Below are 24,532 nucleotides of genomic sequence, written 5' to 3'. Positions count from 1 at the left end.
CCAGGCTCGGTGCCACCTCTGCCAGTGTCCTCTGGGGACTGAGCTGAGCCCTGTCCCCACTCCTTGTACTGGGAGAGCACAAGCTGGGGGAGGGCTGCATACTGGGGGCTGCCCCTCAGCAGCGCTGCAGTGCTCAAGGCAGGGGTTGGCTGCCCCTTCCCGGGTGCTTTCTCCTTTCAAGGCCAACAAAGAGCCACCACAAAGCAGAGGATGCCTGTGCTGAGCCCTGGTAACAGCCAGGTCTGGTGCTGGGGTCGTGGGGAAGGACCAGCTCTGCTCTCCCATGTGGCTCCAGATCCCTGGCCCTGCCATGGGGTGCAGTGGGTCCCCGAGGCAGTGATGAGTCCCCACTGGGTGCTGGCAGCCGGGTGCTTTATGAGGCCCCACGCTGCCCTTTGGCCCGGCGTGGCCGAGATAAGGGATGGGATCCACCGGCTTGTGCCGCAGAGTAAACACGGGCTGCTGGCTCCTGCCGGCACCGCGCTCCCCGCTGGCCTGGGGGGCCGTGCCAAGCCATGGCCCTTTGTCACAGGCAGCAAGGACACCACAGTGGCGGGTGGCAAAGGACACCACATGCGCTGGTGCCTGGTGGGAGTCATTTATTCACTCGTCCCACCACCGGCTCCGGCCCGGCAGCTCCAGGTGCCCCAGCGCTGGCACTGGGGCGACAAGATTTATCATTAACTGAGTGGCACGTGGCGGTACCAGGGGCCCCCGAGGCCATGGGGTCACAGCCCGGGGAAGGGCTCGGCCTCCAGCCCCAGGCGACCCGGCTCCAGCGGCAGCTCCCGCCCGGCACACGGCAGCTCCGGCCCTGGCTCCACGGTCCAGTTGGCCAGGAGGTCGCTGAAGTCGGGGGTGCCGGTGTGGAGAAGGCTGGCGGGGCCTGGCTCCTTCCAGAAGGAGGGCGGCAGCTTCCTGCGGTGCATGGGGGTGATGTGGCCGTACTTCCTCTCCAGCCGCTGTGTCCGGCCGCCGGCCGCCCGCGGGGACAGGCAGCGGTGCACGCCGTACTCGAAGAGCTCGGCCAGCGGCCCCAGCCTGTGCGCGGCCCCCGGGCTGCCCCGCGGGGCCTCGGGCTGGGCCCCAGCGCTCCGGGGTGACTCGCAGTCCTTGGGCACGGGCTGGGTGCCGGCGGCCTCCTCCCGGCCCCGCCGCCCAAAGTACCGCTGGATGTCACAGCTGATGAGCTCCGAGAACTTGAGGAGCCGGAGGGTGGTCTCGGCAGTGCTGGAGATGGCCGGCTCTGGCCTCACGTTCTCCTCTGCTGCCTCCACTTCCTCCTCCTCCTCCTCTTCCTCCTCTTCTTCCTCCTCCTCCTCAGAGAGGTTGTGGAAGTCGGGCTCAGGGTGTGTGGGCAGCAGGAGGCCGTGTGGGAAGGGCGAGGGCAGGCGCAGCTCGGCCAGCGGCTGGATGACACCTGCAGCCATGTCAGTGCTCAGGGCCACCCCGGGGCCTGGGCTCACTCTGCGGGCAGGACAGTGGGGTGAGGGTGACACACTGTGGCATCCTCCCCAAACCGCGGCCCTGCAGCCCTGAGGTGGCAGCGGATTGTGCCACGCCATGGCCAGGGTGGGGCTGCAGGGCAGTGGGATCGTCTCCCGCAAGAGCAGCGGGATGTGGGACATTGGGGATGTCCCCACCAAGCCATGGGATACAGGGGAGTGGAGATGATCCCCCTGGCACATGGGGCAAAGGGACATCCCCACTGAGCACTGAGACAGCAGGTGGCAGGGATGTCCCCACCAAGACATGAGACAGCAGGGATGCCACCCCTCCCCAAGCCATGGGACATGGGGCAGTGGGGATATCTTAACTGAACCCCAACAGCCAACAGAGATGTCCCCATCAAGCCATGGGATGTGGGGCAACAGGGATGTCTACCTGAATCCATGGGATGTGGGACAATGGGAACGTCCCTGGGTCATGACATATGGGGCAGCAGGGATGTTCCCACAAAGTCATGAAATGTAGGGCAATGGGAGTGTTGCCCTGAGCCTTGGGCCAGGGGGCAGTGGGGACATCCCCCAGAGGTGCTGGGCAGTGGGATGTTCCCTTCAGCCCAGGGCTGTGCATGGAGGTGAATGGGGCTCATCTCAGCACCCATCCCACCACCCTGTGCTCGGCACCAACCCTGCCACCCTGGGCTCAGCACCAGGGATATCGAGCCCCATGTCCTGCTCACAGAATGGCCTCATGGGTTCCCCTGTGATGTGGTGAACTCACCACCTCCCCACACCGCCCTGGTGGGCTCCAGCCACGGCTGAGTCTTGCTGAGCTGGATGAGACCCCTCTGTAGTTCATGCTACCTGTGCTGAGGAGCCCCCAGCCCTACCTTGTTGCAGGGCACCCCTGGTCACCAGCCTGGCACTGCCATCACCCCAGCCCCAGCCCTGGCAGGGCACAAATCCTGGGGGACCAGTCCTTCTCCAGCCACCCCAAACATGGTGCTGGGCCATATACCCAGCCTAGGAGATCGTTCTTGCCATCTCTGGGGTCACCATGCGCCCCTCTTAGTGCTGTCCCCACTGCGGGCCCCCCGGCCCTGCCTCTGTGCTGCCCTGGGGTGGGCTGTGGGGGGGCTCAGACACCCGAGGCACTCTCTGGACTGTGGGCAGAGCAGAGTGGGGCCACCCCAGCGACAGAGTCAGGCCGCCCCACTGCCACCCTCAGCCGGGGAAACACCGCGGTGCCGGGGGGCATCGCCCGGGGGGGCCGCGGCTCACACTCACCTTGGCGCTGCCGCCCGGCCATGCAAAGGCTCCCGCGCCGCTCCCCCTGCCCGTCCCTCCACCTGGGCCTGAAGTATTTATAGCGGAGCGGGAGCTGGCGGCTGGCAAATATTTGGTAGCCGTATTGTAATAGTAGACTCGGTAAACAGAGCCGGGGTTTGCTTTAGCACCCAGCAACGGGAGAGCGGCGCGGGGAGGGACGCGGGGACGGAAGGCAGGGCTCACCTTAATGGTTCACTAGCCAGGGGATTTTCAAGTGTTGTCCCTGTAAATTCACCTATTAAATCGGCAGCCCCAGCTGCCAAACTGCCCGCACACTTGTGCCGAGGGCTCTTATCTCCCCGCTGATTGGAGGCGAAATCAAGCTTTGTCAAATAGGCGTAAAATTAAATTTCATGCTATTTTGACTCCTGGAGTAGGGATCTTCTGAAGAACATACTGCGTATGGAGTGATGCCTCTGCAAACAGGGGCTGCCGCTGCAGTGGGCAAAGCCTCTCTGTGGGGTCCACCCAGGTGCTGCAGGTTCAAACCCCCCATATTAATCCTTATACCCCCCCGAGGTGGATGTCGGGCTCCCTGACCAGCCTCGGGAGGGGTTTTGGAACCTGTGCATACAAAGGTGGACATGCTGTGCAGAGAATGGCTGGGCCAGCCCCACAGCACTTGGATGGCAGCACTGTCACTGTGAATGGGGCACTGGGGTGCCCCGTGTCTCTGCTCATGGCCTGTGGCCCTGCTGGCCCACACAACACCTGAGGGGCTGAGGATGGTGACAATGGGAATCAGCTCAGATCACAAGGAGGCTGTGCCAGAGGTCCTGGTTTTGCTTTGGCAGTGGGATGTGCCAGCAGGGCTGTCTGGGGCAGCACAGAACACGGCCAGGGGACATGGATAGCTGGGGGATGCAGGATGCCCGGGGACACGGGATGGCCAGAGGACACAGGGCAGCCTGCCCATGACAGCAGGATGGGCCTGACACAGTGCCTGGACTCTGCCATCAGTGCTGGGAACGCACAGGGAGTGGGGACAAAGGCGATGGGGGTTGGGGACAGGCACAGCCCTGCTACAGAGCTGCCCTGCTCTCCTGTTCTTGGGGTGACCACAGCTCCCTCGGAGCCCTTCCTGCCCCCTGCCCCGAGCACCCTGTGCTGAGCTGTCCCCCGGTGCCGAGGTGGGGTCCCCAGCCCCTGGCACGGTGCAGCACTGGCGAGGGGAGTGCCGTGGCTGTACCCACCCCCTCCCCGGGCCGGCAGCCTCGGGACACTCTGCGGGAGCAGGTGTGGGAGCATCGGCTCCCTAGAACTCCCTCTCCTCTCTCCGAACACTCCCACTGGCAGAGTCCGGCGGGAGCAGCCATCAGGCATCAGGCATCAGGCATCCCGCCCGGGCACCGCTGGGCAAACACGCGGGTGGGGGCTGATAAGCCACGGGCACCCTCCGGGCCGCTCCCTGACGTCACCCATTGTCACCCACCCGCCCGGCACGGCTTGACGTGGCCACCGGCTGCATCCCTGGGGAGCCTGATCCCACCACCAGGGTCCACAGGGAAGGGGGGCTTTCTCTGGTGTTCCCAGCCACTGCTGTCCCAGACCATTTTCCTGCAGTGCAGGAGCTGGGGAGAGCTCACAGAGCCTCTGGCTCAGCCTGGCTGGGAGGTAAGGGCTGCACCAGCCCTTTGCCTGGGTGGGAAGGGTCTGGTCGTGCTGGCGAGGGGCTCCAGGGGTGGGGCAGGGTGTGGGGAGCACAAGGCTTGGCTCACAGATTTGGGAGTGATGAGGTGTCCATCCTCTGTGGGAAGGAATAACACGCATTTAGGGAGCACCCAAGGCTCAGCAGGACCGTTCTGGGGCGAGCCGGAGGGAGAGGCAATGCCACTGCCCCTGCAGCACGCTTGGGCACGTGGTTTTGCACCCATTTGAGGGCCCAGGGTGGCCATCCCTGCTCCAGGCTTTGCCAGGGCCAGGCACAAGGAGCTCCCATTGCACAGGGAAAGAGTCTCCTGCCTCCAGAGACCCCACAGACAAGCAGGGCGTTCACAGACCTCACTCGAGGGCTGATCCTGCACCCCCTGCTCGGGGCTGGCACACACTGCCGGTCCCTTAAAGCCAACGGAGCTTTGAGGCTTTAAGATGGGGAAAAACAGGCATGATTATGGCAGAACAGAGCAGCCTGTAAGGCAGGGCTCCGGCACCAACCCTCGCTGCCTTTGTAGCTCCGTCGCAGCACAAAGGGGCGGTGGGAGGGTAGCTGGGGCGGGGAGCTCGTGGTGAAGGGATGGAGGTGAACCCCGCGGGGTGTTGGGAGCTGCAGATGGAGCTCAGAAAGATGGACAGAGCACCCAGAGCCCGGCAAAGCTCCGCAACAGCCCAAGCTCCGCTGCAAAACCACGGTCTTATCCCCCTCCCGCAGCTGGGGGGAACAGTCCTGTGCTGTCCTGTCCTGGGCTGTGCTGTCCTGTCCTCAACCCCTCGTCCCTGTATCCCCTTGTCCGTGCATCTATCCTGCCTCCCGCTGCTCCCGCCTGCCCTAGCCATGCATCCCAGCACCACCAACCCCCAGCAGGGGCTTTCCTTACCCCCCAGTCCCCCTCCCCATCTTCCCCACGGTGGTCCCCCGCTGTTACAGTGCCATGGGGACGGACGGCAGACAGCGCAGCCTAGCCCCGCCGCCCCGCCGCGGCCCGGCTACTGTGCCCACCACACCCGCCCAGCCCCAGGGCCCGTCCCGGGGCAGGTCCCGGGGCAGCGCCGGTGACGGGCCCGATCCCGGCAGGGCGGACCCGGGCTGGGGGGGCCGTGAGTGTCCCGGGCCAGCCCCGCCCCATCGGCAGGCCCCGCCCCTCGACGCAACCACGCCCCCTGCCAGAACCACGCCCCTCCGCCCGCCCCTCATCCATTCCCCGCCCCTCCGGACCCCTTCGCCTCGGCCCCGCCCCCTTCATTCCGGCCCCGGCCCCGCCCTCCCTGTCCCTCAAGCCCCGCCCATGCCCCGCCCCCGGTGGACTACCGTTCCCGTCGTGCCGCGCGGCGCAGGGTGTGGCCGTTTCCGCCCAGCGCCCGCCGCCGTCGCCGCCGCGGAGCCGCCGCCGCCGCCCCAGGCCCCGGGACCGCTCTCGGTGCCAGTCTCTGCCCCGCCCGGTCGGAGCCGCCGCTCCCGGCCCGGCCCGGCCTCGCCATGTCGGCCCAAGCGCAGATGCGGGCCCTGCTGGACCAGCTCATGGGCACGGCCCGGGACGGTGAGTAGGGGCGGGCGGGGCCTGCAGGAAACGCCGCGGCCTCGGCGGCCGCCTCAGCACGCGGGGCCCGGCCCGCCCCGGCCGCTGCCTCCGCTCGCTCCGGACCTGCGGCGCGATCCGCCCCCGCCCGCCCGGCCCCAGCCCCGTGGCGGCGAGGCGGGCCCGGGCCTGCCCGGCATGGGGGTCCAGCCGCGCCCCGGCCCCAGGGAGCGCCCGGCGCGGCCCAGCCCCGCCGCCCCGGGCCCGGCCGAGCGGGCAGGCCCAGGGCCGGCTCCGTGCCCGCGCATCCAGAGGCACTAGGTAGGTGTGCCTGCAGCGCCGGGTGCGGTCCGGCACCAGAAATGTGACAGCCCGTGCAAAATACGGCCCCGCTGCGGTTTGTGTTCTCCCTTCTGCGACTCGCTGGGTACTTAAATCCCCTTTGGCACGTTAGCAGGGCTGTCCAGGCACTTTGCACTTTGTTTCGTAAGTGAATAAGTGCTTTTCTTTTCTCTGTGTATTGAGTTGCTATTGAATTGCTTCCCATATTTTTATTTCATACAAACTGAACAATTGTGGCCCCTCTATTTTATTTATAAAGGTTCAGTGTATCTTTGCCTGCCTACATCAATCTGCAAGGGAGTTGCAGAAAAGCCTCATGTTCATCGAGCCGTGAGTCACAACCAATTTTTAAAGCTGTTATAACAAAAAAAAAAAGTGTTTGCTTTTTTTTCACAAGTAACTTTAAAAGTGTAGCTTAGAAAGAAAAAAAAAATTAAAAAAAAAATTCAGTAGACACAACATTATTCCTGGATGCTTGTGAATCCTAATACTTTACTATTCCCATACTTTAGTATTACACATACCTGTGTCATATGCACAGATGAGCTTTAAAATTGTCACATACCATTACCACTTTGCCTTTACTTTTATGTATCATTCCCCTGACTTCCTTACTGCAGGTGTGGGCAAGAAAGCTTTTCCTTTAAAACTTTTCAACAATGGGCATAAAATTCTGCAGCTGAGGTCTTGAAGAATGCAGATGGGTATAGTATGTGTTGGAGCTCGCAGTGTGTATTGACTAACTTTGTTTCTTTTTTTTTTTTTTCTATTTTTTTTTTTTTTGCTTTTCTGATATTGTGTCGTTTTAAGTGGCTCCTGAGTGTAAAATGTCCTCTGAGGGTGGGCTGAGGGTGGGTGTGTTCCAGGCCAAGATCACCTTTGCACGGCCTGGGAAGAGCACACTGCATAGTTGGGTTCCACACCAAAAGGACTGGTGGCTTAGTTACCACGTGAGCAAAGAGCAGCTGCCTGTAAAAACTGCCCAGCACAGCCCTGTTTGCTGATCCGTGGGGTTTGGTATCTCCTGCCCCTTCCTCACAGCAAAACAAAAAAAAAAAAGGGGTGGAAAAAAAATTAGCAGTTTTTGGCTGGGAGCCAGCCTGTCTGTCTCCTTTTCTCTCTTCTGGCTGTGCTGCCTCTTTATATGGATGACAGGCCTTGGACGTTGCTTGGCTCGCCAGCACTGTGTTTAACATGGTGTCCTGGATGAATAAATGCTAAAACAGTGTTTGTTGCCAATTATAAGTGTTCCAGAATATCCTGTTGCCCTCTAAGCTGGTTTGGTTTTTTTGTTTGGTTTTTTTTTTTTTTTGAGTAAATTTGGGGAGCAGGAGCACCAAGTACTTTAATCTGCATTTTGAGGTGAAATGCTCGTGCCCACGCCTGTGTTCCCTTGGTGTTCTAATGTCTCCTTATTTAAACCACACATGAATTGCAGGAGATGAAACCAGACAAAGGGTGAAGTTTACAGACGATCGTGTTTGCAAGAGCCACCTCCTGGATTGCTGTCCCCATGATATCCTGGCTGGAACAGTAAGTATGGTCTCTGTCATAAGGAATTCTGGTGGGGAGGATGTTGGTACATCTCGTCTGGGCAGAGTGGGTGACTTCTAGGAGAGAGCAGTCACAATCCTAATTCCAGCTTTTGTGAACTGTGTATGGAAACTGCTGAAGTCAGGAGCTCTTAAGATACACTTGAAATGCTTTTCCCCTCACAATCCCATGTGAAGTTGTAAAATTCTTTCTCTTTTAGCAGTTTGAGGTGGTCAGAGCCTAAAACTTGTCCTGTGGTGGTTCCCAGACTGTAGGTCGGCTGCTGCCCTGGGTGCTCTAGTTCACTGTTGCATCTTCAGCTTAGCAGGTGTTTTCTTAGCAGCTACAATAGTCCTTGGAGGTTGTCAGTCTCCTCTCTCCAACCATGTGATGTTTCCTGATGGAACAGCAGCTATTCCATCATTCCTGGTGGGGTGGCAATGGCAGGTCACAGCTCCAGCCGAACGTGGGTTGTTTGAGCTGGTTGTTTTTTGTGTCTCTCTGCCCCACTGGTCTCACACAGTTCTCTCTGCTCCTTCACTGCTCCCTGTGGGAACAGGGCTGGCCAGTGTTCAAAGGTTTGGCTCACGTGCTCCCTCTGAGAGCACAAGGTGATGTGGGCTTTTAACAGTGAGGTGAGTGTTCAGTTTGGGCTCCCAGATGAAAGCTGGGACTTGGGAAAGAAAACACTGCACGTCTTGTCCCCGTTGCTGTGTTACAGAATTCCAAGGCAGAGGTGAATGGGGGTGTTTGAAATCCACCCTCACCCTCAGTGTTTGCATGAAATGCTGTGGTGTTCCCAGTGCCCATCCACTTACCCAGGTTGTTTAAAGATGCTGTGGTTATTTATAGCCCTTCCTGCTGCTGTTTTGGGAGCTGGCTGGACACTGTGGATCTCCAGCAAAGGGCGGGCTGGCACTGCTGCCCTGCTTGTGTCACTGCCCTAGCAGGACTGTGGCAGCACTGCTAGAAACAGCTAAAGCTGCCACTGCTCTGAGTGCTCAAACTTCAGCTTCTCAGTGGCTGCCTCTGAATAAGATTGGAAGAGCTGAATACCAATCTCTGTGTATTGATTTTTTATTCATTTGAACCTCAGATAATGTTTTTCAGTGATTGCTCCATCAGCCTCCATATCACTTCCATTTCAGAATTTTAAACCTCCACCCTTCGTGTAGGTCACTGTGGTCAGGGTGTATTTTTTGACACAAGATTCTACAACAGTTTTTTGGGGCCCAGAGGGTGCTTTGAAGGGCCTTCTGCAGGTTTCCAGGAAGAGGGTAAATGGTGAATTGAAGGGGTTGAACTACGTGATGTGTGTGGCTGTGGGAGCTGGTGCCAAAGTCTGAGGTGTTCGGGTGGGTTATGAGTTTCCCAGGGCAGGGAAGCACCTTGAGGAATCTGTTTCTCTTGCTTCTGGTGTTACTTGTCTTGATGGAGTTGTCCTTTCCCTCTTGCTGTGGAGTTTGTGCTCAGCAATTGCAAGAACAGGATGGAATAAAACTGCTCCTTCACAAGGTATTTTTTGGATCACTCAGGTGATCTTGTGGTGGCCTTGAAGTGGCTGTGGAGCTCTGCACTGCTCTCAGCCGGTTCCTGGGGGCAAGAAAAAGTATTGGTGCCCCAGATCTGTGTTGAAAGCACATGTGATGTCCAGAACAGGAACAACATTTCAGCTGTCAGCACTAGCAGCATGGAATGAAACTGAGCTGGAATGTGCAGGCTCCCCTCGTGGTCCTGGGCAGCTCCATTGGCACCTTGTGGTGCTCTGCTCAGCTGGGTGGGGTAACACCCATCTCTGGGTGTATTGCTGCAGAAATTAGGGCCTTGGATCTCTTGGAAACTTCCACCAGATGCTCCAAGCCTTCTGGTGCTGTCTGTGTTGCATCCTCCCCCTGAAGGCATTGTTCCTGCTGCATCCTTTGTGTGTGCAGACATTCCTTGGTGGGAGGCTGATTGGAGGCGAGCAGGAAGCTGATCTCTTGGGTAGCTGTGCTCACTGAAATGAGTCCCATTCACTGACCTTCAGGTGCAGAGTAAGAGAAGGAGTCCAGGCTGTCAGTAAAGCTCTGGAATATTCCTGAGAGCTGCAGGAGGCCTGTTGATGTTGCTTTGTTCAGGTATACCAGTGTTCCTGGTCATAAGAGCTGTCATTATAAGTTGGATTGTTCCTGTGATTATTCTCTTTTTGGCTTCAGAAATTTGTTTAAACCTGTCACTAAATAAGCTACAGAGGTTCTCTAAACTAACTTACTAAACTAACTTCTCCCAAAATTTTCCTCCTTACATACAGAGACCAAAGAAAACCACTGTAGCTTATTTACAGCTGGTAATCCTCCTGAATTTCAGCTCCACTAAGAACTGGACAGATGAGTCTGAAAGCTGCCCAGGTTGAACATAGCTTGGAGGTTACATTCAGGGAATTAATTGTGTCCCTGACAGGGGAATATGAGTGAGCTGAAATCTGTAGGTTTTAGAATTGTTTTGGGGGAGCGTCTGTGGTTTCCTTTTTCACTTGGGTGAAACTCTGCAGCTCTGATCACTATTAAAGAGCCTTCTTTGTGGAAATTTCACTCTGTGGTGAGGTAGCAGTTCAGCAGAGAACATAAGAGATACCTCAGAATGTGGATTGCTCAGGAGATGTAAGCAGGACTAACCAGTGACATCTGAATGTCTTCAGTCTGTGGGTATGGGGGGTTAAATCTTCACTCAGGCTCTGCTGGTCATCTGTGTTACAAACCAGCCAGTGTTGACTGGAGCACGTTGTGATGTCTGTGGAAGGGCTGAGTGATGACAGCCCTTCCTGGGGTGAGAGGATGCTTTGAGGCAGAAGGGCTGCTGGTCTTACCTCATGTGAGCAATACCTGTGAAAATCTCCTTGCCTTAGAACATCCCAAACGACATGGAGGAAGAATTGAGGTTTGTAAGCTGGTGAGACCTGAATGTGCTCCCCTTTTAACAAACAGGTGCACATTGTCAGCTCTTCTGAAGTTTTGGATTGGAGACCCTTCTGTGAAATGGGGTTAAGTGGCTCAGCTTGCAAGAAAAGTTCAGATAAGAATATTTGTGATCTGTGGCAATCACATCTAATATCATTAATTTCTCTCTGTTTTGGAAAGTGATCTCAGTCGAATGACCATGAGAATAAAAGATATGTCACATCATAGAAAGAGTTATTTTTGTGGTAAAATAACAGTAGCTCTCCAGCATTCTTTGAAGAGGCTTGCCTGAAGATGAACATGATCAAGCTCTGAAAGTACCAGCATGGGGATTTTTTTGTAGGCATTGAATTTCCACCATTTGAGCTCAGCAGGACTATTCTGGATGCAGTGTCTGTTTCTGTAGCCTGTGGCCTCCTTATTCTGGTAAATCTGAGCAAAATGAGAAAGGCTAAATAGTGGCAAGTCATCCAGAATTGGTTTATTTTTGTCTAAAACAGAAAAGCTAATGAGAGATAACTGCTGCAAACCTGAATCTTACCTGGTGGAGTTTGCTTTCTTTGCTAAACACTGCTGTTCAAGTACATTGTTTCACATAAGTGTCCCCATAAGCTTTAGTTTGTGATGTTCCACAGGTATTCTGTGTTATTCCACTTTAGCTCTTTCCTGCAGCTCAGTAAGTTGACACTTGTTGTGTGTGTGCAGGTTTGGGCTCCTTGGAACTGGTGGTGACTGGGAGAGAAGAGGATGGAGGGCTGGGGTGTTCCTTGACACGTACCCTGCCATTCTTACTGTGGCTCACAGTTAGGGCTTTTGTTATTTTGGCTTTCAAAATGTCATGTTCTTTCTCTACCATAAGAGAAATGTTCTTTGTTACAAATTGATAATGTTGAAATGCCATTTCTGTTTCGAGAGCATAATCGACTTGGGTTCATGTGGCTGTTAACTACTGGGTTGGGGAAAAAATAAATTTAAATAGCATTGACTGCAGTGGGAGGGAAGGGCAGCATGCAGGTCAGAGCTTTCTGGGAAGGGAGATGCTCTTAAATCTCTCATTAAATGGGCTTATTTGTAGGACTTAGCTTTGCTGGGCAGGCTTTAAAATGCCAGGCTGCAGCTGGGTGCGGGAAGGGGCTGGCTGTAGAATTAAGAGTCTGTTGTTGCTGAGCGTGGGGTTGTGCATTTCCACTGACTGTAACCCCAATTCCTTCAAGTCCATTTGTTGTTGATAGGAAGCATTGTTTCTGTCCTACAATTTTGTATCTTTCAATATGTTATTGGGGCTTGTCCTTTCACAGATGTGCATTTCCAGGAGAGCTTTAAACAGGGTGCAGGTATGCTTTGCTTTGCTGTGGCTCCATGAGAGGAGACATTTGCAGTTGGTGCCGTGTTGAAGGAGACCCAGCTCCCTCACAGCAGTTTCTAAGGCTGTGCTATGACCTAAAGCAGGAGTAGGACTGGTCTTATAACATTTGGGGTGTGTTAATGTTGTTCCAGGAACACCTAGAAAAGGGGTTCTGGCAAGCATGTGTTTCTTCTGGCTAGTTGTATTACTGATAGGTTAGAAGGAAGCTCTTCCTAAAAAGACTTTATTTTGATGTGATGCAGTTGGCAAGAGCTAAGGATCTGCTGCTTGTTGCTATAACAGAGGGTTTTTACACGAGTCTTCCTTTTTCTCTTCCACAGCGAATGGACCTGGGAGAATGTACAAAGATCCATGACTTGGCACTGCGAGCAGATTATGAGATTGCAAGTAAAGAGAGAGACCTCTTTTTTGAGCTGGATGTGAGTATGGAGAAGTTTTAGTTACTTTTGTGGGAAATGCTTCTTGAAGTTACTGAGCTGAGCAGTAGAACTCGGTGACCATTTCAGCTCATCATGGTGTTTGATGTGTGAACAGTGCAGGATGTGCAGCCCCTTCCTGACTGTGGGCTTGATTGCTGACTTGAAACTGTACAAGTAATTATGGCACTTGCCATCCCTCATTAGCTCAACTAGCTGGGAGGCTCCTCTGGCATTCCTTGCATCCCACACCTGCTGCTCTGTACCAGGTCGCTGTAACCTGGTACCCTGTCCCAGAAGGGGATTTAACATTAAAACCCTTCTGCTCTGTGGTTTTACTTTTGGCAGATTTAACTTTCTGTGATGGAACAGATCAAGGGGAAGAACAATTCTGTCTTCCCTTTTCATGTTATTCCTGTGCACTTGTTGCTCATGCTCTGGAAATTCAAGTGCAAAGCAGTGTTGATGTGAGCATCCTGTGATGTGTCAGAGTCAAGGAACTGGGTCAGGTTCCAGGCATGGGTCAAATGTTCCTTGTTCTGCAAAGTGTCATTTATTGCTGTTTTTTTTTTCCCCAAAGCATCTGTTCTCGAGATTGTTTATGCATTACAGAGGGACTGCACCAGATGGCTGTTGGCTGTCAGGCATGGAGAGCATCTTTATTCCTAATTCTTTGTCTGATCATGCAGGCCATGGATCACCTGGAGTCCTTCATTGCAGAGTGTGATAGGAGAACAGAACTGGCCAAGAAACGCCTGGCTGAGACACAGGAAGAGATCAGTGCTGAAGTGTCTGCAAAGGTATTGGCCTCTTGTTAAACATTGGTTCTGAAAGTCTGTGTGGGAGCTGTGGTGCTCTGTTGTCTCTGACACCACTGATAATTGATGGTTTAGAATAGCAAATCCATCCCATGGTTGTTATCTCTTTACTTAGCAAATGCTCATGGAGTTTCCTCTTTGGGAACTTTCTTCACTGGGCCAATACAGGACATTTCTGAAGCTGATTTTGTGGACTCTGTACTGTCCTGTAAGCCAGAAACGTGCTGCTGTTTGCAGCAGAACTGATGATGTCCTCTCTATGCCCAGTTTCTCTCTTTGCCAGGTGTTGGTGACTGTTGTGATTGGCCCACCAATCCCTTTTGTTGGGCCTCTTGACTTTTGGAGATTTACGGCCATCTTGCAGCAACTGATTTAGTTAAACAGTATTTTTTAAAGAGAAGGGAGAAGTTTTCCTGCAAGCTTTATCAGGTTCTTGTCTTACTAAAAACTAACTATTCTCTTTAGGCAGAGAAAGTACATGAGCTGAATGAAGACATTGGAAAACTCCTAGCTAAAGCTGAACAGCTGGGAGCTGAAGGAAATGTTGATGAGTCTCAGAAGATCCTGATGGAAGTGGAGAAAGTCCGGGCAAAAAAGAAAGAGGCAGAGGTATGGCATTGGTTCTGTGGGTTGGAACAGGAGCCTGGGCTGAGTACATGTCACAGCTGGGCACTTCCTACCTCTGCCCCTGTGTTGCCAGCACCTCCTTTCCCAGTTTCAGCCATGTGCCAGCAAGCAGTTGGCAGTGGATAAAAAGCTTTTTAGAAACTTTTCTCTAGTGCAGAGAGCTGACTGGGGCGGGGAGGGCTTTGTCCTCTGGAATATTTGGTCACTGTTCCTTTGCAGGGACAGACTGTCGGGCTTAGCTGTGCCCACAGAGCGTTTGTGTGGCACCTCCTTTGTGTGGGGGTGGGTTTTCATTCTTGAAAGCCATTCTTTGCAGGGGTTTCCCTGGAGGGTTGTGACAATGCAAGGCTTCCCTGACACTTGTGTGGGTTTTCTTGCCTCCCTTTAGGAGGAATACCGAAATTCAATGCCTGCATCCAGCTTCCAGCAGCAGAAGCTGCGTGTGTGTGAAGTCTGTTCAGCATATCTGGGTCTCCATGACAACGACCGGCGTCTTGCTGACCACTTTGGAGGCAAATTACACTTGGGTTTCATTCAGATTCGTGAGAAACTGGATCAGCTGAGGGTAATCCTCTCTGTTTTAAACCTTCTCTTTGTAGTTTCGAAGACATTGAACGCTTCTAATAAATTAATACAGAATTCTTGGCAGAGTGGTTGTAAAAGCTCAGAATCTTCCAATTGCAGAATCCCTGAAACTTCAAATGGAGCCTTTTTTAGCCTTGTCCTGGGTTCTGTTCTGTATTTTCTGGGTAACTAAATATCTACCCTCTGAATCAGTCAAACCAGACCATGGCTGTCATTTATTCCTTAGAGCATTGGTACAGTCACCTGTATTTTTCTTGTTGATATGGCTGAAATTTGTCAGTCTGAGGCCTCTTAATGAGATGTTGGAACTGCAGTTTCACATAGTGTGTGAACTGAAGTTTCACGTCAGCATAAAAGGTCTTGAGTAGCTGAAGCCATTAGGAGTTTTCTGAAGAGGTTTGTAATGGGTTGTGGCATGGGCCTTGCTTGCAAACAGAGACCTTTAGCCTGCTCTAGTAAGAGCTGTGATTCCTGTGCCTCCCTCAGTATATTGAGGTCAGTGCCTTGACTGAGGAAAATGAAAACCTTGATAGAGATCTTGAGTAGCACATAAAATGCAGTGAAATAGTTCTTTGTCTTGCTCTGGGAAGGGTCTCCCTGCAGATCACTGACCTGTGACTGTATGGCTGAAATATGATGTGGACTGTTTGGTTTTTGTTTTTTTTTCTAGAAAACAGTGGCAGAAAAGCAAGAGAAGAGAAACCAGGATCGTTTGAGACGGAGGGAGGAGAGAGAACGAGAGGAGAGGATGGGCAGACGGTAAGTGGGACCTGACAGCTGGCTTGTGAAGTTGGGTTTTAAATAGTCTGATTTTTCGTACCTTAGCGTTGCAGGAACACAGCATCTGCTACTGGAGTAGCTGTTGGATGAGCTCTGGATACTGTATGAGCACCTTGAGATTCAGTTAAAGATGGAAACACATGCACAAAGCCCCACCACAGAGTGATTGTATGTGCATTGCCTCAACTTCCATTGTGTGTCTGAAAGATGGGAGCTCCCTGCAGTCTTCAGGCTTATATTGGGCTAGTCCCTGTCCTTGGGAATCTGAATATGGATAAAATACCCTCATCCAATGCATCTGAGTGGGAAAGTTCAAGATGAGTGAGGAGTAGGTCTGCTCAAAAGGGTCATGCAGAAATTCCCTGAACAGCCCTCCTCACTTCTAGTCTCGTAGGTGACAACAGTGTGGAGCTGGTATCCATGAGCTAAATGGGGGGCTGCCTGCCTTGCTCCAAAACTTTTCTACAGTAACAGTGAGGTGCTTTTGGCACAGCTTTGATATCCAAGAGATCCCAAGGTGTGACTGCTTCTGGTGGTTGTGGCCATGTGTGTCACCTTCTGCTCAGATGTCTGTAATTCCTGAGCAGTGGGAGTGGCTGGAACGTTGGTATTCTCAGGACAAGCTTTTCTGCTTCCTGCCAGCTGAACTGGAAAAACAATTTCTTCTGTACTTGAAGTGAAGAGGCACCTTGTGTGTAAACAGCTCAGTTAAACAGCCTGTGTGGGGAGGGTGGTTATTTGCAGGGCTCAGGCAGAGGAAGTGGCAGGGTGGGAATGCTGTTCTCGTTGTTACAACATCTCCTCAGTTACCGCATGTGTTTCTCTTCTTGTACTTCTTGCATCAAAAAAACCCCAACCTTCCTGCTTGTGGAGAGCTCCTTTTGACCTTTGGTGTCAGCTGAAGAGTGAGTTTATCTGAGGCAGATGAGGTTTGTAACTGAGTTGTGCTCTGAGATGGTGCTGGCTTCTGGCTATAATTAGTGGAAGTGCTGACAAATAAACACCGGAATGAAGCGGCTTGGTGATTTTGATGGAATGTGAAAGATGTAAACCCCAAATTGTTATGTATTATACATATTATTATATCACTTAGAGTGTTTTATATGGGTTTTCTCTCTGTGGGTTGCCTGGTGGGATATGAAGTGCCAGTTTGTGCTGCAGCATTCTGCTGAACAGCACCTTCTGGAGAGCCTCCCAATTTCTGGTATCCATGCAAGACTGTCAGTAATCCAGTTAAATTTGGGAGCTGCAGAATCTGGAACTAACTGATGAGTGCAGGAGTTCATCAAAAGGGACTGCTGTGGCTGCTGCAGTGGTCAGAGAGGTGGAAGTGAAATGGGAAGTGTCAGACCCACAGCAGGACTGTACCTGATCTGGACTCCGTTTGTCTCCGTGGTGCCTCTTCTTCCTGGAGGTCATTTCTGTGTGGAAATTGCTCAACAGAGTTGCCTTCAGGAAGAATCCTCTGGATCTCTTAGTTGATCTGCATCTCCCCAAAAACGCTGCCTTTCTTCCTCCTGTGGTGTGTCTGGGGTTTTGGTTTTGTGGTTTTTAAAAAAATCCCCAAACCCTCAGTTCTTGAACGTTAAGGAGCCTTTTGTGTTCATAGGTAGTTCATGTGTGGATGCACCTGATGAGGGGATTTGAAGATGGCTTTTGAATGTTTATTTATGGCTTTAAATATGAAGGGCTTAAGAACTGCATTGAGTTGGCCTAAAGTCTGAGTTCTGGCTGCTTCCATGTGTGACACTGCTTAGAGACCATGGCTGGCTCTGTGGGGAGGCACCTGTGTGCTCCCCTGCTCACATACCATGAGAAAACTTGTTATGAAGGAGCCAGGAGTGCCATACAGAGGAGGTCAAATTAATTGCCTTTCCAAAATGAGAGCTTGACCCAAAGGAGGACAATAGTTTTCCCAGTGTCAGAACTGAGGTTGCATCCCAGATTTCCCAGCCCCTTACCCGCTGGGAGCTGTGCACACCATACTCACAGGGGCACTTCTCCATCAAAAACTGACTGGTGACTTCTACCACTTTTCAAACTGCCTCTTATCCAGAGCCTGATACTTTAAGGAACCAGAGGAAACATTTCCTGCAGAACTCTTCTTGTCATATCCTCATGTGCAGCATCCTCACGGTGTTACTCAGTAAGAGAGAGTGTGACTTGACTTTGGGAGTCTTTGGTGACTGACAGGCACTGTGACATACTCTGGGAACCTGTGGGTTCCCTTGTGAAACTCTGCCTCTCTCAGCTGTTATTAATTTGTCGATAAACTGTCATTCCACATAGGAATGAGTGAACTGGGTTGTCACACTTAGTGGTAAATAAACACAAGTGGTTTGTTTGGTGTTGCTGGCGGTGTTGGGTACCCAGTAATCTTGGAAGACTGGAATTCTGTGGAGAGGTGGCATGCTTGGAAGTGCAGCCCTCAGTGTTTGCCTCCAGGCTACACCAGCAAACAAGTCCAGTGGAGTTGCCAAATGGATTTCCTTTGTGTTAGGCTGCACAAAAGACAGATTATGAAACTCAGCACAAAGTCTGTGATACAGAGACCAGAAAGAGGAAAAAATAGAGAAAATAGACATGCTCAGCCTCTTGCTCCTCTGGACAGCATTCTTCTTTTGTCTCCTGATGATTCAGGCTAGTAAGAAAAGAGCTGTTTTGTTGGATACTTCCTGAAATCCAAAGTGTGACTCTAGGGAATGATTATCAGGAATTTTTCGTGCATGTTCCTGCTCGGATCATAGGCAGGGGAGGGCAGCCAGGCTTTTCAGGGGACGTGGAAGGGCTTTGTGAGGGATGTGCGCACTGGTGGTTCGGAATAAAGTGATCAGGATGAAAAGGACATTAAGAACTTGGAGTAATTGCAACCACCAGAACAATTCATCTGCCTGCCAGGCACCTCCAGGAGGTCCTGCTGCTCCGTCAGGTTTTGTTATAGGTGTGTGGTTATTGCCTTGCTCTCCTGGTTTATCAGCTTTTCCTTCACCTGGTCCTGTGTGTTGCCTCAATGCATGGCTCATTTGCAGACTCCAAGTTCAGCTCCACCTTGTTTACAGCCCTACCTGAATTCCCCTCTAAATTTGGGGTTTCTTTTGCTTTCTACCATGACTGAACAACCCCATTTCATTGTGAAAAAATGTTCTGTGCACGTTGATTTGCTTAGTCGTGTCTTACCCAGGTTTGATTTTAAATGATGTTATTAAAACAGGTACTTCTCTATTGCTTCTCAAATTTTTGTGTGTAGCTTTCAGCCACATCTTCTACAGTCCCAGGGGTGTGACTGCAACACCCCTGTAAGTGTGTGCAGTGGGGAGCAGTTACAAGAGTGAGTCTCTTAAGTCACTGAACAGGGAGATCAGCCACTTCTTAATTAAAGCAAAACGAGACTGCTCAGACAGCACGTGACAGTTTGGTATGAGCTGGCTCTGAGATGTGGCCACAGAGGAAGAGGGAGGGCAGGTCTTGCACGTGCTGTGGTATTTTAAGTGGTGCTGAGTAATGGTGCTGCAGAAGTTGAGAGAATTGTGACATTGTTTATGTCAGAAGCTGACAGCAGTAAGCTGGGAGTGCCACACATGAGCTCCGAAGCCGTGGAAATGTGAGAAAGAATAGTGAGGCCTGGATTATTCTTCTCAAGTGCTTTTTAAGTCAGGGATGAAGGATTGTCAAGTTTATATCTGTCACTTCTCAGCTCTTCCCTTTTGGCTGTGTCCCTTCTTTTTTTCTAGTTCACGTTTCCCAGACAGGGATAAAATATTGATGCAAATTTTCCTCTAATATTTGTTAAACAAATACAGTGAGGTAGAAAGTGTTGTTTTCTCTTTACTAAAACCTTGTCAAATTACAACTGCCTCAAAAGAACCAAAACCATAAATCTGTCAAGTGTCTTTCTGACTGGAGAGTGGCACTTCTTGAAAATCTAGAGTTGATCCAGCTGATGTTAGACTGCAGGGGGGTAAAGGATATATAACAAATGTGCACAGTAAACCTAGAAAGGTTCATTGTGATGCTTTATCAGAGACTGAACTGGTTTCTAGACCTTTTCTGTTGTGACAGAAAGCTCTGCAAGCAGAAACTGGTGTTTCCACAGAGTTCTTCAGTTTTTGACAAATTCTCACTGCCCACAAAATTGAAGCTAATTAAATGTTTTAATGGCAAGCTTTTTTTAAACTGACACATCACTTGGGGTATTGCTGTGTTCCTGTGAAGAGCTGCCAGCGTGGATGAGTTTTTCTATTGAAAACCCACTGGCTTTATCATAACTTCTCTCACTTAACTCTCCTCTTCCCTCTAGGTCTGGATCAAGAAATAGAGATCGTCGAAGGTGAGTGCCCAGTTCTACAGTTCTACCAAATGCCTGTTTGTGTTTATGTCTTAACTGCTGAGGTTTTTCCTGGGTCTCACGGATGGAGTTCACTCAGTGCCTCAGTCTCTTTGCCTTACTTCCTGAAAAAAAAGGGAACTCCAGTGTGGGCACCTCAGTGGTGCTGCTCAGCTTGGTGTCCCTCGTTGGGCTGTACAGCAGGGGCTGTGCAGCCTGGTCAGGATGGGGTCTGTGTGCTCCAGAGTGAGTCCAGGAATGTCCTTGGTGCCTCTTCCAAGGCATATACTGATATACTTCCATAGTTTTAATGTCTGAAATATCTGTTACATGTGTAATACATAAGATGTGAAAATACTGATGCAAGATTAAACCCCCTACATCTCTGGAAGAGTGTGTCTGAATTGTATGACAGCATTCTGTGTGATCATGGACCTGGAGATCTCCCTCTGGCATCCTTCTTGTTTTTAGAGCAGGTTGAAACAAATCTGCTTCTAAAGTGCAGGGCTTTCACTTAGGGAGGCTTCTCTTAGGGTTATGGTAATTTAAAATAAATAAACAGGCTCCTTACTTTGGCCTCTTTTCTGCTTTTACACTTTGAGTGAGGCAGGGTTGGAAGCTCTGCCCTTGGCATGTGCTTATGATAACGGTGGGAGCTTTTTTCTATAAACTTCCCAGAAAACTGTATTATCCCTTGGCACTTTGTTGGTAGGTGCAGGAGGAGGGGTGTGGGTGCTGGCAGGGATGTGGCTGGGGAGGGGTGAGCGCTGATGCTCTGGGTAGGTGTAACTCGGGAATGTCGGAGGGGTGGGCTCAGGTGTGCAGATCCCGGGCACTGCCGGTGTCCTGAGCCTGAGCCAGCCTGTGTCCCCTGCAGGTCACGGTCCCGGGAGAGGCGGCGAAGGCGCTCCCGGTCGGCGTCCCGGGAACGGCGGAAGTCCCGCTCTCGGTCCCGGGACCGGCACCGGCGCCACCGGAGCCGCTCCCGCAGCCACAGCCGAGGGCACCGCCGGGGCTCCAGAGACAGGAGCTCGAAACACAAGTATGTATTCCTGGCAGGAGTGCTTCTGGAGAGGGGAGCCCTTGGCTCACAGAGAGACTCCCCATCCCCTGGCTCTCAGCAGCAGCTGCAGGGGCCTGTGCCGGGGCCTGGGCCAGCTCCTGGGCCAGAGCAGGATTTCCCAGTGGCCTCACGTGAGGGCAGTAACTCTAAAGCAAGATCCCAGCTGAGAGGAGAGTCCAGCAGGTAGAATTGGTTCCCTGATTGCAGTGCTGAGCCTTGAGACACTCCTGGTTTTCTTGTATGAGAAGCAGCACCAAGGTCTGTCTGAGCTAACTGAGCTTCCCTGGGTCTGCAAAAGCCAAGTGACTGAGAGGCAGTTTTGATGTTACATTTCTGTTGTTACCTTCTGCTTCCCAGATTCCTCCTCTCAGTGCTGGCATGGGGAGGGAAGTGTATGATCTGGGGTCTCAGGCAAGTCTGTTAGAAGGCTGCTTGAGAGAGAGAGAGAGAGGTAATTCTTTAGGAATCAGCACTAGAGGAAGGGAAAAAGGAATCCAGGAGGAGTATACAATTCTCCTATTGCTGAGGAGAAGCACTATAGTTCAAGGAAGGGCTTTAAGTCTTCTGTGAAACTCAGCAGAACAACCTCTGTGTTGGAGGAAGGATGAGACAAGGGTGTAGGAGTATTAGAAACACTGAATGGAATCACTGCATTTCCTTACAGCCCTTCTTAGCCCAGCAGCAAGTCTATCTCCAGGTGCTTGCTGAAGTTAGATCTGGCTGTTTTTAAATACTCCTGATTAATAGAGGAGTGCTTTAGCACTGTCTCACCTGATTAGGCCACTGGACTACAACTCCAGAAACAAACCTATTGTTGTGTGTCTTGTGTCACTTTAGCTGAGGGGCAAGAACAGCTTTTAAAGGTACCTGGTGAAGGGGAGGGAAATAATGGTCTGAAAAATAAGCCTGTTAATAATTGAGGGGGGGTGTAAATACTGTTGATTCTCCAATGGCTGAGATACTAAAGTGCTTTTTTAAATCTGTCTTGAACATGAAAAATAAAGAAAAGAAGTTTGGACAATTAGGAAGTGAGGAAGATCCTGTAATAACTATTACTAAAGAGCAGGTAAGGGATTACTTCGGAACCCTTGGTCACATCCAAACCAGCCCATCAAAGTTGCAGGGGGATTGGCACTGACACACCTGCACAAAATTGCTGAGAACTGGGGACAGGCCAGGATCAGATTAAGAAAATAAAGCAAGGACAAGAGAACAAACAGGAAAATCCTGTTTCCTGAAAAAGGTTTAGTTTCTCTTTTCACCGTGAGAATTAACGGGACCAGCCCTCAGGTTCTGCTGGTCTGAGGTCTCACTTGCAGAAAGAAAGAGAGAGTGTCACAGGATCTGGAGGTCTTGGGGTAGGAGGATTGCAGGCAGCAGGTGCTCTTGTGGGAACAGGTAGAGAGTTAATCTCATCAGAGTGATGTGTTCTGGTTAAATGACAGAGTTTAATGACAATTAAATGGCTCATGTGACACCAAAGGGCTGTAAGGTTTTGATCTATCAATTGTGAAGTATTTTCAAACCTTACAATCAACAAGAATGAAAGCTGGAACCTCTGAGGTACCTGCCAGGGCCTCTTCTTGTGTCTGTAAGGAAAAACTTCTGTGTACTGAGCCTTGGAGTAAAATGTGGGCACCTTTGCCAAGGGGTATGGGCTGTTAGAGCTCCCTCAGGATCAGCTCCCTTGGAATTCTGCTATTCCATAAGCTGGTATGAATCACACAAGACACAGCCTTTCAGACTGGACCCAATATGAAGCCTCCTGCTTAATTCTGTGTGGGCTGACACGGGGAAGAGCTGCTGAAAATGTGTAGCTGTCACCCGGGCAGGGCCATTGAAAGATGTACAATATAAATCTGTGTCATCCTGATTCTGAACCCGGGATGCTGCCAAGGCCAGTGTTTGTCAGGATGCAAAATGAAAAGCTCAGGGCTGAGGGAGCAAAGAATCCAGTTGGTATTTAAAGCAGGTGAACAGAAAGCTTAGGGCAAAATGAAAAACCACTCTGGAAGGCACGGGCAGAGCTGAATCAGAGACGAGGAAGAAATTGCAGGTGCTTTAGTGTATCCCAGAAAACTAATAAGGGGCCCAGGGAAGACCTGAGAGAGCCCCTGGGGCCACAGCTTGAAGGGATCACTGTGAGGAAGGAGTGACAGAGGGTCCAGAGCCGGTGTTCCCTCATGGAAACCCCCCAGAGCCCAGAGCTGCCACCTCGGGGACCTGTAGGCACATTCCTGTGCTGCCCCACAGCCCTGAGAGGGAAAGGTGGTGTCACTTTGTGAGTGACTGACAGTTTTGAGCTGTGAAGCTGATAGAGATTGTTTCATTTGTGCTTCAGATCTTCCAGAGATCGGTCTTCGAGAGAAAAGTCCCGAGACAGAGAGAGGAAAGACAAGAGCTCTTCTGAGAGGCGGCACGAGAGCACAAACGGCAAATCTCGTTCCAAGAGGTCAGAAGAGAGAGAAGCTGGAGAGATCTGAACTCAAAAACGATCTGTGTTGCACTGTAAATAGTCTGATAAACATTCTACACAAAAGCCTAAATTTTCCCATTTATATTTACTGAATACAACTCATCTTTTGTAGTTTGGGGTTTTTATTGTTTGGCAGATAGCTGTGAGTTTGTAGAGAACACAAGAGTTACGTACTGTTTAACAGGGTTTTGTTTTAGTAGGAATAAATAAACCTGGATGGATGGTTTTGAGCCCAGGCCAGTGTGGACACCCTGTGTTTGTCCTGACAGTGGTTGGGGCCGTGCTGTGCCTGGAGCCCTGAGCTGCCCTGACCTTTGTAACGCTTCAGCCCTTCCCAAAAGCCCTCCCTGACCCTCTGTGAGCACACCAGTAGTGCTGGTCCTCACTTTATTCTATTTTTACTTTTGTTTATGTATGTCAAAAGAAAATCCTGATATTTTTTTTTTTGCTTAGCCACCTCATTTTTATGTCTCCAGCACCTGAGTTGCCTCAGTTGTCCAGCTGAGGTGAGACAGGTAAAATTTGGCCCTGATTTATTCTGAAAGCTGTGAGGGTGACCAGATCAGCACGTTTCTGAGATGGGCTCAGGTCTGATTTTTAGTCCCTTTACAGGTCAGACAGTGGGTGTGAGCAAAGCAGTGGGAGACCGAGGCTGGTTTCATCTGGCTGTTTACTGTGCACTCTGCAGCCAGAGCTTCCCCTGGGGGACTTTCTGACCTGCAGCCAAAAGCGTTGGTGTGTTCCCAAGGCCAGGGAGGCAGAAGGGGGCAGAGGTGCCTCGGCTGGAGGTGTCCCAGCGCCCGCTGATCTGTAACCGGGTCTGTGTCCCAGGAGGGCAGGAAGGAGCCCGGCTGTGCCAGCCCTTGGTCGCCATCCAGGGTCGGCGTTTTGTGGGAGTTGTGCGAGTGAAGCCCTTGTGTCCCGCCGAGCCGGGCGCTGCTCATTAGCCGGGCGGGGCGGTTAATTACGGCCGTTAATTACCGTTCCGGGGGGTCCGTCGATGCTGTGCGGATCCGCCCAGCATTCCCCCTCCCCTCCTCCTCCATCCGCGGCTCCCCGGTGTCAGTCCCCCGTGCATGCGCCCCTCCCTCCCCCCCCCTTCCCTCTCCGGGTCCGTTTTTACACCGAATTCCGCGGTTTCACGTGTTGTTTTTTGTAACCTGCGCTCGCGGGGGGAGGGGGGGGGAAGGGAGGGGCGGGCGGCGGGCGCGCGCTCGGGGCTGCCCTGTGTACGCGCCTGTCGCTGTTCCCGCCGCGGTTCTGAGCGCATTAAAGATGTGTGTTTGTGGCTTCCCGGTGCTGCCCGGACTCGTTTGTTG

At 51.9% G+C, this 24,532-nt stretch overlaps 2 protein-coding genes across 7 annotated transcripts; one reads left to right on the top strand and one right to left on the bottom strand.

Annotated features, from left to right (window-relative positions):
- Positions 1 to 150: 150 nt before the first annotated feature.
- PERCC1 (proline and glutamate rich with coiled coil 1) lies at positions 151 to 5,909 on the bottom strand. 3 transcript variants are annotated; one of them, XM_051781503.1, is made up of 3 exons: positions 2,958 to 3,893; positions 2,733 to 2,833; positions 151 to 1,467 (listed from the first exon to the last, which is right to left on the bottom strand). In XM_051781503.1, the coding sequence occupies exon 3, from the start codon at positions 1,428 to 1,430 to the stop codon at positions 729 to 731; it is 702 nt and encodes a 233-aa protein (XP_051637463.1). In that variant the 5' UTR covers positions 1,431 to 1,467; positions 2,733 to 2,833; positions 2,958 to 3,893; the 3' UTR covers positions 151 to 728. The 3 variants fall into 3 exon arrangements, with proteins under 3 accessions (XP_051637463.1, XP_051637454.1, XP_051637473.1); XM_051781494.1 differs by lacking the exons at positions 2,733 to 2,833; positions 2,958 to 3,893 and adding an exon at positions 5,740 to 5,909; XM_051781513.1 differs by having other exon boundaries at positions 151 to 1,461; positions 2,733 to 3,895.
- On the top strand, positions 5,769 to 24,506 carry LUC7L (LUC7 like). Of its 4 annotated transcripts, none has more exons than XM_051781323.1 (11): positions 5,769 to 5,968; positions 6,549 to 6,619; positions 7,728 to 7,822; positions 12,445 to 12,543; positions 13,230 to 13,340; positions 13,824 to 13,967; positions 14,374 to 14,550; positions 15,241 to 15,329; positions 19,648 to 19,677; positions 20,552 to 20,716; positions 23,079 to 24,506. In XM_051781323.1, the coding sequence occupies exons 4-11, from the start codon at positions 12,448 to 12,450 to the stop codon at positions 23,218 to 23,220; spliced, it is 954 nt and encodes a 317-aa protein (XP_051637283.1). In that variant the 5' UTR covers positions 5,769 to 5,968; positions 6,549 to 6,619; positions 7,728 to 7,822; positions 12,445 to 12,447; the 3' UTR covers positions 23,221 to 24,506. The 4 variants fall into 4 exon arrangements, with proteins under 4 accessions (XP_051637283.1, XP_051637264.1, XP_051637257.1 ...); XM_051781304.1 differs by lacking the exon at positions 6,549 to 6,619 and adding an exon at positions 21,742 to 21,803 and having other exon boundaries at positions 5,831 to 5,968; positions 23,079 to 23,283; XM_051781297.1 differs by lacking the exon at positions 6,549 to 6,619 and having other exon boundaries at positions 5,831 to 5,968.
- Positions 24,507 to 24,532: the final 26 nt, after the last annotated feature.

This window comes from Manacus candei, unplaced genomic scaffold (assembly GCF_025592945.1).
Source record: "Manacus candei isolate 608988 ecotype Guabito, Panama unplaced genomic scaffold, ASM2559294v1 h1tg000002l, whole genome shotgun sequence".
Taxonomy (NCBI): Eukaryota; Metazoa; Chordata; class Aves; order Passeriformes; family Pipridae; genus Manacus; species Manacus candei.
Note: the sequence above shows the minus strand (reverse complement) of the source record. Positions and strands in the feature narration are given on the sequence as shown.

Bases quoted from the DNA above. Each gene is read 5' to 3' on its own strand.
- PERCC1 (XM_051781494.1), bottom strand. From the start codon at position 5,909: ATGGCGAGGCCGGGCCGGGCCGGGAGCGGCGGCTCCGACCGGGCGGGG. The intron at 1,468-5,739 runs GTAGTCCACCGG...TCCTGCCCGCAG, and splicing joins CGCGCGGCACGACGGGAACG to AGTGAGCCCAGGCCCCGGGG.
- LUC7L (XM_051781297.1), top strand. From the start codon at position 5,908: ATGTCGGCCCAAGCGCAGATGCGGGCCCTGCTGGACCAGCTCATGGGC. The intron at 12,544-13,229 runs GTGAGTATGGAG...CTGATCATGCAG, and splicing joins ACCTCTTTTTTGAGCTGGAT to GCCATGGATCACCTGGAGTC. The intron at 14,551-15,240 runs GTAATCCTCTCT...TTTTTTTTCTAG, and splicing joins AGAAACTGGATCAGCTGAGG to AAAACAGTGGCAGAAAAGCA.